The 11,569-nt window shown below is 36.8% G+C and overlaps 1 protein-coding gene across 7 annotated transcripts in view; it reads right to left on the reverse strand.

The window, feature by feature from the left end:
- LOC116107946 (protein RDM16) overlaps window positions 1-9,987 on the reverse strand; it is a 32,027-nt gene extending 22,040 nt beyond the window's left edge. The window contains exons 1-7 of one of the 7 annotated variants that reach the window (XM_031394223.1): window positions 9,363-9,503; window positions 8,914-9,000; window positions 8,713-8,836; window positions 6,708-7,169; window positions 6,415-6,609; window positions 6,177-6,337; window positions 4,345-5,500 (exon numbers count right to left, since the gene is read on the reverse strand). In XM_031394223.1, the coding sequence (XP_031250083.1) occupies window positions 4,621-5,500; window positions 6,177-6,337; window positions 6,415-6,609; window positions 6,708-7,169; window positions 8,713-8,836; window positions 8,914-8,978 (1,887 nt within the window). In that variant the 5' untranslated portion in view covers window positions 8,979-9,000; window positions 9,363-9,503 and the 3' untranslated portion in view covers window positions 4,345-4,620. Of the gene's footprint in view, window positions 1-4,344; window positions 5,501-6,176; window positions 6,338-6,414; window positions 6,610-6,707; window positions 7,170-7,294; window positions 7,576-8,712; window positions 9,001-9,362 lie in introns of those variants that run through there. The other 6 variants (XM_031394229.1, XM_031394219.1, XM_031394228.1 and 3 more) reach the window with 6 other exon arrangements.
- Window positions 9,988-11,569: the final 1,582 nt, after the last annotated feature.

Here is an 11,569-nt window from a genome sequence, read left to right on the forward strand (position 1 = left end):
TAAATCTGTTAATCCATTTAGAGGTTGCTTATTTGTTTGTTTTGAAACTGTTGATGCTTGATTTTGACAACAACAACTCACACGTGTAAAATGCTAAGTGGGCTTAAAAGTTACACGTTGATATGGAAATGTATAGCAAGAGAGTGAATAAAGACGATTTTTAAAGTGGTTCGGATGCTCAAAAGCGATTCTTACGTCCATTGTGATTATATTAACAGATGGTTACAATCAGGACGCATGTAGCAAGTCGAGTTATAATCTAGAGAGAATTATATTATAATATATATATATATATATATATATATATAAAGAGAGAGAGAGAGAGTATATGTTGTTTTAGACTAAAATAAGTCAATCTCATAAATGAGAGAGGAGTCTTCTATTTATAGTGGGAGAATTCAAGGTAATGATTACAAGTCTGTAAGTCCTTCCTTGCATCCAATTGGTTGTCTGCACGAGAAATATCCTCAAATTGCGTAGGGTTTGAGCAGGTGTACAATCCCTAACCACTCGTAAGCTTGACATTCACCTGCTACACTGATAAAAACCATATCTCTTCCGTCCTTATGCGACGTGACAACGTCTGAACGGTACAAAATCTCCCTAAATTTTGATTGCCTCTTACCGACGAGAGTCCTGATTTTTTAAGGCATAACAGAAACCTTTACAAAAAGTGGAAATATCAGATTAAAAATTGGGTAAAAATGTTATGACTTCACATCAAAGTAATTTATTATTGTGAAAGTATTCAAGGCAGGATTAATTATGAGATGGGAGCGCGAGCAAGTAGCAGCCGCCCATATACAAACCTTAATTACAAGTCATGTTCTTATTCATTTCTTAAGGACCCAATGCCACCTGAGCTTCATAAATTTCCCCACTTTCTCAGTTACTTCCTCTCAAAGCTAGTTGAACTTGTCCGCATCATATATCTCCTCCACATATTTCATTAAAATGCATAAACCGTCAAGCTAAAGGTTTTGAGTTTATTCTTTCTTTCTTGTGGACGTCCTAATTTTAATTCTAGAAGAATAATTAGTTAAAATATCATGTTTAGTATATTAAAACCTGTTCTTTCTTGTGGATGTCCTAATTTTAAATCTAGACAAACAATTAGTTGAAATATCATATTCATGTTTAGCATATTTACATTTGAAATCTTAATTTCAACGAAAAAATAGACATTTTTCGTGTTTAGTATAACTTAATTACATCTAGGCGAATCATTAGTTGAAATATCATGTTTAGTATAGTTACATTTGAAATCTTAATTACATCGAAAAAATAGACATTTTTCGTGGTTAGTATAACTTAATTACAAGGACAAAATAGATATTTTGAAAGGGTTTATAAAGAAAAAAGTTGCCGTGTAATTAAATAGGTTTGAAGATTGACAATGATATGACACTTATTAAACGAAGAGGGGTAATAACAATTGACTCTTATATTTGCCCCTTCAAAAGGACAACCAAAAGAGTAAATGAATAAAAATCTCAAACAAGACTACTAAAAGAGTTAACCAACAAAGTGAAGATTAAGAAACCGAGAAAATTAAGCCACAAAACTTAACATTTTGGGTGCCAAAAAATGACCTCTTTGGTCTTGGTAGTTAATGTAGATGGCCAAATTGCAAGCTAACTCATACCTATAATTGCTGGCTGCTGCTTTTAAAAGTCTCGCTCTGGCGCAAGTCAAATTAGAAAATTGTGCATGTGCTTGTGCATGGGCAACCATATGGGCTAATTGGCATGGGCCTTATTTATATACATCAAACTCACTTTGTTGGGTGTCTTTTTCTAACTTTTCACATTGTTTTGTTTTGACTTTTGACAAATTTGAGTAGAACTTCTCATAGTCATAGCTGGTGCTTACTCTCAATTTAGTAAGCTATGTGTTGAAGATTATTTTCTCTTATGTTCATACTCGATTGGGAAATTTTCTCACTAAAAATAACCAGATTGTAAGTGGGAAAGAGAAGAAAATAAAATTAAGGGTATTGATTTGACGGGTCATTGCACTGATGACAAAGAAAAGTATATTATAACATATGAAAACCCATAACTCGTACATTCATAAAACAGTTGAATTTTGATTAATAAGGTTATGGTACAACTGATTAATCACGTGGAGAAGACGTGAAGATTTGACGAAGAGACTAAATTTGGTACAATGTTGTTGGTGTCAAGGTTCAAGTTCAACGGACCTAAACCTATTCGATTTAATTACAAAGTGTATTAATTCATTGCCACCTTTCAACGCTCATCTAGCTCCTACCAATTACATTTCAGGTACACTCAAATAAATCTTTTACAATAATACTATATTTACAAACTTCTCTCACAAATGTCAAACGTGATATTGAGTTGGTTTTATATGTCAAATCACGAACTTTGACTAAATATGAACAATTGTTATTAGGAAAAAACGATCGTTCATTCATAAGAAACGGTCGTTCCATTAATGAAGAACGACTGTTCTCATAAGGAATGGCTGTTCTCTAAGATGGAATGGGTGTTCCATCATTCATAAGAAGGAATGAAGATTCTTATGGACCCCTTATTCCATGGGATAGGGGTTCCATAAGATGGAACATGGAGTACCCTTTCCATCTTATGGAACGGGGATGGCCATTCCATCACCCCATCCCACCATTGGAATGGCTGTTCCTCAACCAAGAACGACCATTCCTCATCCAAGGAACAGTCGGTCCTCATCTAAGGAACGATCGTTCCCTATGGAGGAACAGTCGTTTTTTAGGTGTAGTCGAAATCATTTTGCGATCGTTCTAGTGGGAGCCGCCAACTTAATGCCACGTGTGCAACTTGTGAAAGAAATTAGTGAAAGACGTTTGTCAGGCTATTTTTACTCAATCTTTTAAGATAACATTTTTGTTTTTTTGTTTTTTTTTTCCCGACTGAGGAAGAAGTTAAAGTGGATGCATTTAGTAGATTCTTCAATTTAGATATTTTAAATTTTTTATTACTATTGAAGCACTTGAAAACATGAATTCAAAGATTTACCCATTCTATTTCAATAGATAAAATATTATTTTAAAGTGCTTTTTAACTACTTTGAAAACATTCCAAAACAAATACTTAATTTACCCAACTCTGTTTTGAAAACCTGGCCCGACCCGGTCAGTTTAATTGGTCTAATCGAAACCTGGGGCCTTTGTTGGGCCGGGTCACCATTCCTATTGTTCACCCATTTCAATCTCAAACCTTAGAAAGGAGAGCGACTACTGGGGACCAGAGAGTGGTGGGGATGTTAGGGGTTTTGGCAAGGAAGTGCCTGCGAGTAGAAATGTTGCGACGGAGGTGATTTTTGGTGAGTGAAACAACTGAAAAAGGCAAAAGTCACTTGCCACAATAGCGGGCTGTTGTCGGCAATTGGTAGGACAAATAGGGGGGTGGGATGGGTTTTGGTCAGGAGGCTAAGATGAGTGTTTTTGTGGTAATGGAGGGTGTTGTTGACATCGAAAAAAGGCTCTATTTGGCTTGGGTTGTTGACGCCGATAGTGGGTTTTTTGCCGCAAAATGTTTCTATTTTGGCTAGATCTTGGGCATATTTGCTGAGGAATGATTCAAAGGATGAGTGACATTTCCATTTGGTGTGTCGCTGCCACCAACCAATTGACCGCCGATTTGTATTTGGGGTGTGTTTGTTGGATTCAAACTTGTAGGGACTTCTATGTAATTTTTAGGGGTGTGTTTGCTGGATTTTAAAACTTTTGGACACGTTGATATCACTAGTTTGACCCGCCCGTCAAACCAGTTCAAAAAGTCAATCCGAGACCTAGGCACTTTGCCAGGTTTCACCCTGCGTCAGGTATTAAAACACTGTTACTCAGTGTATGTCTATAGATAAACAAATATGGCCTGGCATGAAATTTTTATAACAAAATTTGACTACGGACCTAGACAGATAATTTGTTAAGCAGTTCAACAGCTTTCAAATATAAAGGGAGTCTTTTACTTTGACCTTTAACTAAATTAATTTGTTTACCAGTGAAACAGTGACAAAGACGACCATTATATATATTACTGATTAACTTGAATAGGTAATTAGCAACGTTATAAAGTCAAGTTAATCAAGGGTTTATTTTCAAATTAGTATTAACATTATTTATGGCTTAAAGGCTTGAACTTTAATAATAATAATAACTAGTTAGTTACATGCAATAAATGTTATACATTCTGCTCTATCTCATTGGGATTTCTGGCTATTGGCAAAGGCGGCATCATAGAACATAAATAAAATCAAAACATGGTAAATTAGCAAGGATATCAAGTTATAAACATTGGTTGTTGAACAAGAAAATTCCAGCATAGCACATGGCATTAGATTGGACAACAATATCATTCCTAATAAATCCATCTAACTGATGCACATTCTGTCTATAAAAATGGTTCAGATATATGGGGCTTAAATTTTATAGATTTCAATAACATTTTGACTGATGATGATCAGCATTTGCAACCTTCTCCTATGGTTTAAGTGCTGCATCTAGTAATTTGCCGGAAAAAATCTCAACCTATCAAAATGTCAGAAGCAAAGCAGCCCAAGTTGAACAAACTCATTTGATGACCATGTAATATTAAAGAAAAGTAGAATCTCTGATTACATTTGGTCATCCGTGAAGTTGACAGCCAAATCCCAGTAATGCGCTACCCCAGCATCGGCAAAAACTTTCTTGGCAGCTGCTTCAGTCATGCACTCATGAACAGAAAATCTATTGAAGCTTGGTTTGGCCACACTTCCCTGCCACACTAGCATGCACTTATTGACGGGTTTATCAGAAATCTCATCTTTATCTTCATCTTCTTCATTCACTGCTTTCGCCCAGTCTATACGCCTAAGCATAAGCATCCCATATCTCTTGATGGATTTGCTTCCACCTTCAACAACCACAACGCTAATCCCCTCAGTGATTACAACACAACCAGTTAAACGGTTTTCATGGGCATTAACATCAACTTTGAAGCGGGTTTTTGGGTGTGACAGGTCATTGATCTTGTAAACTGAAACAATAGTATCAAGTGAATTAGAGTCATCAAATAGTTTTCTCTCTTTCTTCTCTCGGCGCTCAGCAGGTGTAAGCTTGCGTGCAACGTTCCTGTCAATATGAGCTTGTTCACGCTCAGCAGCAGCACTACGGATTTCTTTTTCTAGTCTAGTAGGATCTTGGGTTGCTTCAGAACCAAGAACTTTCATCAAATTGCTCATTTTAACTTTAGGTTTAGGGGGTTCAATCAAGCCTTGTCTTATCATCTCCTGTCTATCTTTCTCCCTAGCCAGCCGCCTCTGAGTACGGAGTTTTTTTTGTTCCTTCTTTGTCAGCTTCAGTGGTTGAGGAGGGGGAGGAGCTGGCTCAGCAGGAGGCTCAATAGGACGAGGATGTTCAACATAGATAGTGATTTTTTCCTTCTTCAGTTTATCTTCAACTATGCCACCATCAGATATGTCACCATAAGAACCATTAAGCAATAGAGGCTTATCCCTGAAATTCAGAGCATATGCAATCAGATTGTAAAAGTACCCCTTCACGTACAAAATATTAAAAAAAAATATTGGAGAAAGAGAGAGTATTGCATTTTAACCTCTGATAAACTAAAATATATAAATAAACCCAAATACCAAATTTCAACCTATGTTATAAGATTGTTAGCAGTAACAATCTTTAGGGTATGCTTCATATTTTAACATCTAATAGTAAAAAAGCAACAGGCTTCAAATGAGATGAAAATGGATCTGTTTCATCTTAACAACCACTCCTAGGTTTTTGACATACGTTTTTTTTTTTTTTTATCCAAATTTACCATCACTGGCCAAAACCTCAGCTGTAGTTAAAGATTAACAAGAACAGCAACATATCAAGCTGAACTCTTATATGCTATCAAACATATACTATGCACTCCATCATAAAAGGTCATTGAAAAATACAAGTTCTTTGTTCTTTGGGCAATAAGCAAAATGCAATTTGTATCTGCCCCTAGGGTGGGGGAACGGAATGTCTAGGTTCAACATGAAGATAAGATCGGACTTTTTTCATGTCAAAAATAGCTTCTATATGTAGATATCTCTCTTTGGTCAAACCAAGCAAATTAAATAAAGACTATTCCTTACTGAAAAATAAATTGGCATGTTATACCAAAGATTAAAATATATCAACTTACCACCACTCTATTTCAGGAATTGGGTCCTTGGGTTTTTCCTTGGTCACAACTCTTTCTGCTACCTCTATCAAATTAGGATTAATATCAGCCCCTCCCTTCACTTTTGCCAACTGTGCTTGCTTTGCCTGTCGCTCCTTTGCTCCAGCTTCTCCAAATTGACTCTGCGAAGACCAGATATAAATATGCATGGAATTTATAATAGTGATTAAATGAGGGCAGACAAGGAAGTGAAAAGTACCTTGACTCTCAGAATCTCAGCTTCTTTTGACCATTTTCCTTCCTCTACAAACTGGAAAGTCATCCGTTTGGGTCTTAAAAGCTTAGTTTTATTTACACCCATTCTCTGATCATAATGAGGATTTGATTCCGGATCCACCTCCAACTCAGGTTTAAGAATTTGGAATGCATCCTTTTTCTGTTTATTGATGTTGACCTGGACAGTTTAAAATGATTAGCTTAAAGCACTAATAAAATTAAGGGATCAAAACATAGAGATAACAGAATAACCATCTCCATGTGTCAGAAATAAACCTTTAGCGTGCTAAGGTTGTTTGGTTTAGTCACATTCACTACATTTCCATGTTCATCTATTTCCCTACCAAGTGCATCCACACGAAGAACAGGAGCCTTGGTCGGCTTCTGGGGAGCAGCAACATCTGTTGGCATCTGCCCAGGAAATAGGTTTATAAGAGGTGCAAATTCAGGGTCCTGACGAAAGCCCATCTTAGCAGCGAGCTCTTGAGCACGTTTAACAGCTTCAATGTTGGGTATATTAGTAAGGCCAGGAATAGTAGGCACCCCACTTGCAGGTGGCTTCACAGAAGCTGCTGCGGCAGCTGGTAAGTTTGATGAACTTGGCATTGCACCAGATGATAAAGCATTTCCAGTTGTTGATCCTGTTCCCTGCATTATTCCAGTACCAGAGGATGGCAGTTTCACTCCGTCTTTCAATCCAGAGACTAAGCTACCATCTGAACTTGTGCCCTTGTTCAACTAAAAAAATGAAAAGCAGCATTCAGTGTCTACCAAGGAATACATATTACTAAACAAACATAAAATTTGACCACATGAGAGAAGAGCAAAGAAACAACTTTCTCAACAGTGCAGATTCTTCTTACCAATGGTATCTTCTTCAGCTTTTCTGACAATTCCTTCTGCATTTGTAAAGCTTTCTTAGCTTTGGCTAAAGCATCTAGAGATAGACTTCCACTTTTCCCAGCAGCTGATGATGTCCCATCTGTACTAGATTTTCCAGGAACCTCATGAGATCTGGTAATACTAACTCCCTTATTTTCATTTGTGGTATAAATTGAAGATACCTTTGTAGGAAGGGGATGATCACCAGTGGCCATAGAGGTCTCAGGCACAGTCCTTGATACCACATTAAGGGATTCAAGAGCGGCACCCTGTAAGCATAAGTTAAATTCAGAAGTCAACAAATAAACCACAACAATATGAAAATGAAAAAGAACAACAAAATCTTTAACCAGCTCCTAACCTGTAGTGCGGATTAGTAAAGTGGCTAAAAATATGAAAACAAATCATAATAATAAAAAAAAATATTACTTAAATTGTTAAACATGTACAATTCATAGTAAACAAAAACTAATGAGCAAACAATTAACCCCGTATCAAACAGCAAATATATCATTGGAAGCAATGTGAGTTTGCTAGTTTCAAAAATTGGTCCAATCCATAATACACTATTATAAGTGTTTCAAAGACATATAACTACATGTATAAAACACTAAAAAGTTCGGAAACTTACGTTCGAATTGGCGGAGCCGCCACGAACCGTCGCATCATCATCACTCACTTCTTTCTTCAAATTAACTTCGTTAACATTGACATTATCAGAAACACCCTCGCTGTCCTCTTGTTTTTCGAAACTATCCTCAAACCTTCTGTTCCCTCTCTTATCATCCAAAACCCTAGCCTTCTTCTCCCCTCTCTCCTCGCTCTCTTCTCTTTCTTTCCTCTTCTTTCTCCCATCGATTTCCACGTCATTAGCATCCAATTCCTCGCGCTTCACTTCACGTTCACGATGCTTCGTTCCCTCCCTCTCATGAGATCTCTCTCTGTCGCGCCTCGACTCGCGATGATCGTCGTGCGATTTCTCGCTCTTGAAATCGTGGTCGCGTGAACCCTCCCGGTCCTCGCGCTTTGAGGATTTGTGATCTGACGATGATCGGTGGTAGTGGTGCTCTCGCTCACGGTGTTTTTCGTCTCGGTCTCTGTGACGGTGCTTGTGTTCACGTTCACGGTCACGGTCATGTTCACGGTCACGGTCGTCACGGGAACGTTTGGACGATTTGTCTTTGTCGGAGGGACGATCCATGGCTAGGGTTTCTCTCCAGATGGTTCTTGAGAGTGAAAATCAAGTGTTGAGCTAAAATGAGATATAACCGGCTCAATCCTAGCCTCTGCACGGTTTGTTTTCACTGAACCGAGCGGTCTGGTTATGAAACGAGTCGTGGCGTCATAATTTACGTCATTAATGTAATATTGAATTTTNAACAGTGCAGATTCTTCTTACCAATGGTATCTTCTTCAGCTTTTCTGACAATTCCTTCTGCATTTGTAAAGCTTTCTTAGCTTTGGCTAAAGCATCTAGAGATAGACTTCCACTTTTCCCAGCAGCCGATGATGTCCCATCTGTACTAGATTTTCCAGGAACCTCATGAGATCTGGTAATACTAACTCCCTTATTTTCATTTGTGGTATAAATTGAAGATACCTTTGTAGGAAGGGGATGATCACCAGTGGCCATAGAGGTCTCAGGCACAGTCCTTGGTACCACATTAAGGGATTCAAGAGTGGCACCCTGTAATCATAAGTTAAATTCAGAAGCCAACAAATAAACCACAACAACATGAAAATGAAAAAGAACAACAAAATCTTTAACCAGCTACTAACCTGCAGTGCGGATTAGTAAAATGGCTAAAAATATGAAAACAAATCATATTAATAAAAAAAAATATTACTTAAATTGTTAAACACGTACAATTCATAGTAAACAAAAACCAATCAGCAAACAATTAACCCCGTATCAAACAGCAAATATATAATTGGAAGCAATGTGAGTTTGCTAGTTTCAAAAATTGGTCCAATCCATAAGACACTATTATAAGTGTTTCAAAGACATATAACTACATGTATAAAACACTAAAAAGTTCGGAAACTTACGTTCGAATTGGCGGAGCCACCACGAACCGTCACATCATCATCACTCACTTCTTTCTTCACATTAACTTCGTTAACATTCACATTATCAGAAACACCCTCGCTGTCCTCTTGTTTTTCGAAACTATCCTCAAACCTTCTCTTACCTCTCTTATCATCCAAAACCCTAGCCTTCTTCTCCCCTCTCTCCTCGCTCTCTTCTCTTTCTTTCCTCTTCTTTCTCCCATCGATTTCCACGTCATTAGCATCCAATTCCTCGCGCTTCACTTCACGTTCACGATGCTTCGTTCCCTCCCTCTCATGAGATCTCTCTCTGTCGCGCCTCGACTCACGATGATCGTCGTGCGATTTCTCGCGCTTGAAATCGCGGTCGCGTGAACCCTCCCGGTCCTCGCGCTTTAAGGATTTGTGATCTGACGATGATCGGTGGTGGTGGTGCTCTCGCTCACGGTGTTTTTCGTCTCGGTCTCTGTGACGGTGCTTGTGTTCACGTTCACGGTCACGGTCATGGTCACGGTCACGGTCGTCACGTGAACGTTTGGACGATTTATCTTTATCGGAGGGACGATCCATGGCTAGGGTTTCTCTCTAGATGGTTCTTGAGAGTGAAAATCAAGTGTTGAGCTAAAATGAGATATAACCGGCTCAATCCTAGCCTCTGCACGGTTTGTTTTCACTGAACCGAGCGGTCTGGTTATGAAACGAGTCGTGGCGTCATAATTTACGTCATTAATGTAATATTGAATTTTACGGTGATATTTTACTATTTTTAGTTTTTGATAAAAGTTATACGAGAATTAAAAAAGCATTGGGCTTGTTATAATAGTCATGGTTTCAATTACCAGTGATAATTTCTCAAAATAATATTTTAAAGATATTTACTAAATATAACTATTTATCACAATCTCTTAACTATTGATATTCTACATATGTACATTTAATCTGAACATGATAATATTCATCAACCATTTAGTTATCACAACAATTTAGTGGAAATTATGCACTAAATATGTTCAATAAATGTAACTATTTACGAGAAATAATCTCTTGCTATTCTGCCTTTTCGCATTTTGTTGTTCCTAATATTTTAAATATATTTACTAAATCTAACTATTTATCACAATCTCTTAACTATTGATATTCTACATATGTACATACATTTAATCTGAACATGATAATATTCATCAACCCTTCAATTATCACATCAATTTAGTGGAAACTATACACTAAATATGTTCAATAAATGTATCTATTTACGAGAAATAGTCTCTTACTATTCTTCCTGTTCGCATTTTGTTGTTCCTATATAAACATAACAAAATACAATTTGAAATATCACACGTCTTTGGATTAATATCTTTGCAAGATAGTTATGACAGTTTCAAATATTTTGTTTAAAGATATTAATCAATTGCGAGATAATTGATATTGATTGTCAGGGTTTCTAGATTGTGGGAATGTTTTAATTTTAGAAGGGACAACGAGTTGATTAGTCTTTATATAATTCTTATTGATGAAGAGGTATTATATATTTTAGTTAAATTATACTCCCTTTGTTTCCAAATAAGTGACGCTTTAGCTAATTGCACATTTTTTTATGCAAACAAAAAGAGAGAGGAGGCGTGGGCATACAAAAAAGTGGAGAGAGAAGATTGAGGCAGACACGTAGAGCAAAGAAGAGAGAGAGAAGAGATGTGGGCCATCGCAAAAATGAGAGAATAGAGATATCAGACAACTGAGACAAGATAAGCGACACTTATTTAAAAAAAAAATTATACCCCCAAAACGACACTTAAAAAAAACAGAGGGAGTATAATTTTACCAACATTGAAATTGTGTAAGTTCGTTAACCTTTTTTATTTGTAATTATTTTATAGCATGATGTGATGCATGGGACTATACCAAAAAATTGAGTTGTAAAATTTAAGAACCAAATTCATGAAGGCCATATATATGATTAAAAATGTGAAGGTCATACCATGTGCTGCTACTTATAAGCCTGTTGAAGGTGCTTATCATTTACAATTTCTCATGAATACTTCCATCGAGGAGATCAAGGAAGTAACAGTTGCTATTCCAGAGTTTAAATTTCAATTTGCTGGTATCAATGATCTGCAAAATAGAAAAAATGACACATGTTTGTTATCAAGTAAACCTTTTATTACTATTCATGTTGTACATCTATATTATTTACTGTAATTTTAAATATA

Source organism: Pistacia vera, unplaced genomic scaffold (assembly GCF_008641045.1).
Source record: "Pistacia vera cultivar Batoury unplaced genomic scaffold, PisVer_v2 Contig550, whole genome shotgun sequence".
Classification (NCBI taxonomy): Eukaryota; Viridiplantae; Streptophyta; class Magnoliopsida; order Sapindales; family Anacardiaceae; genus Pistacia; species Pistacia vera.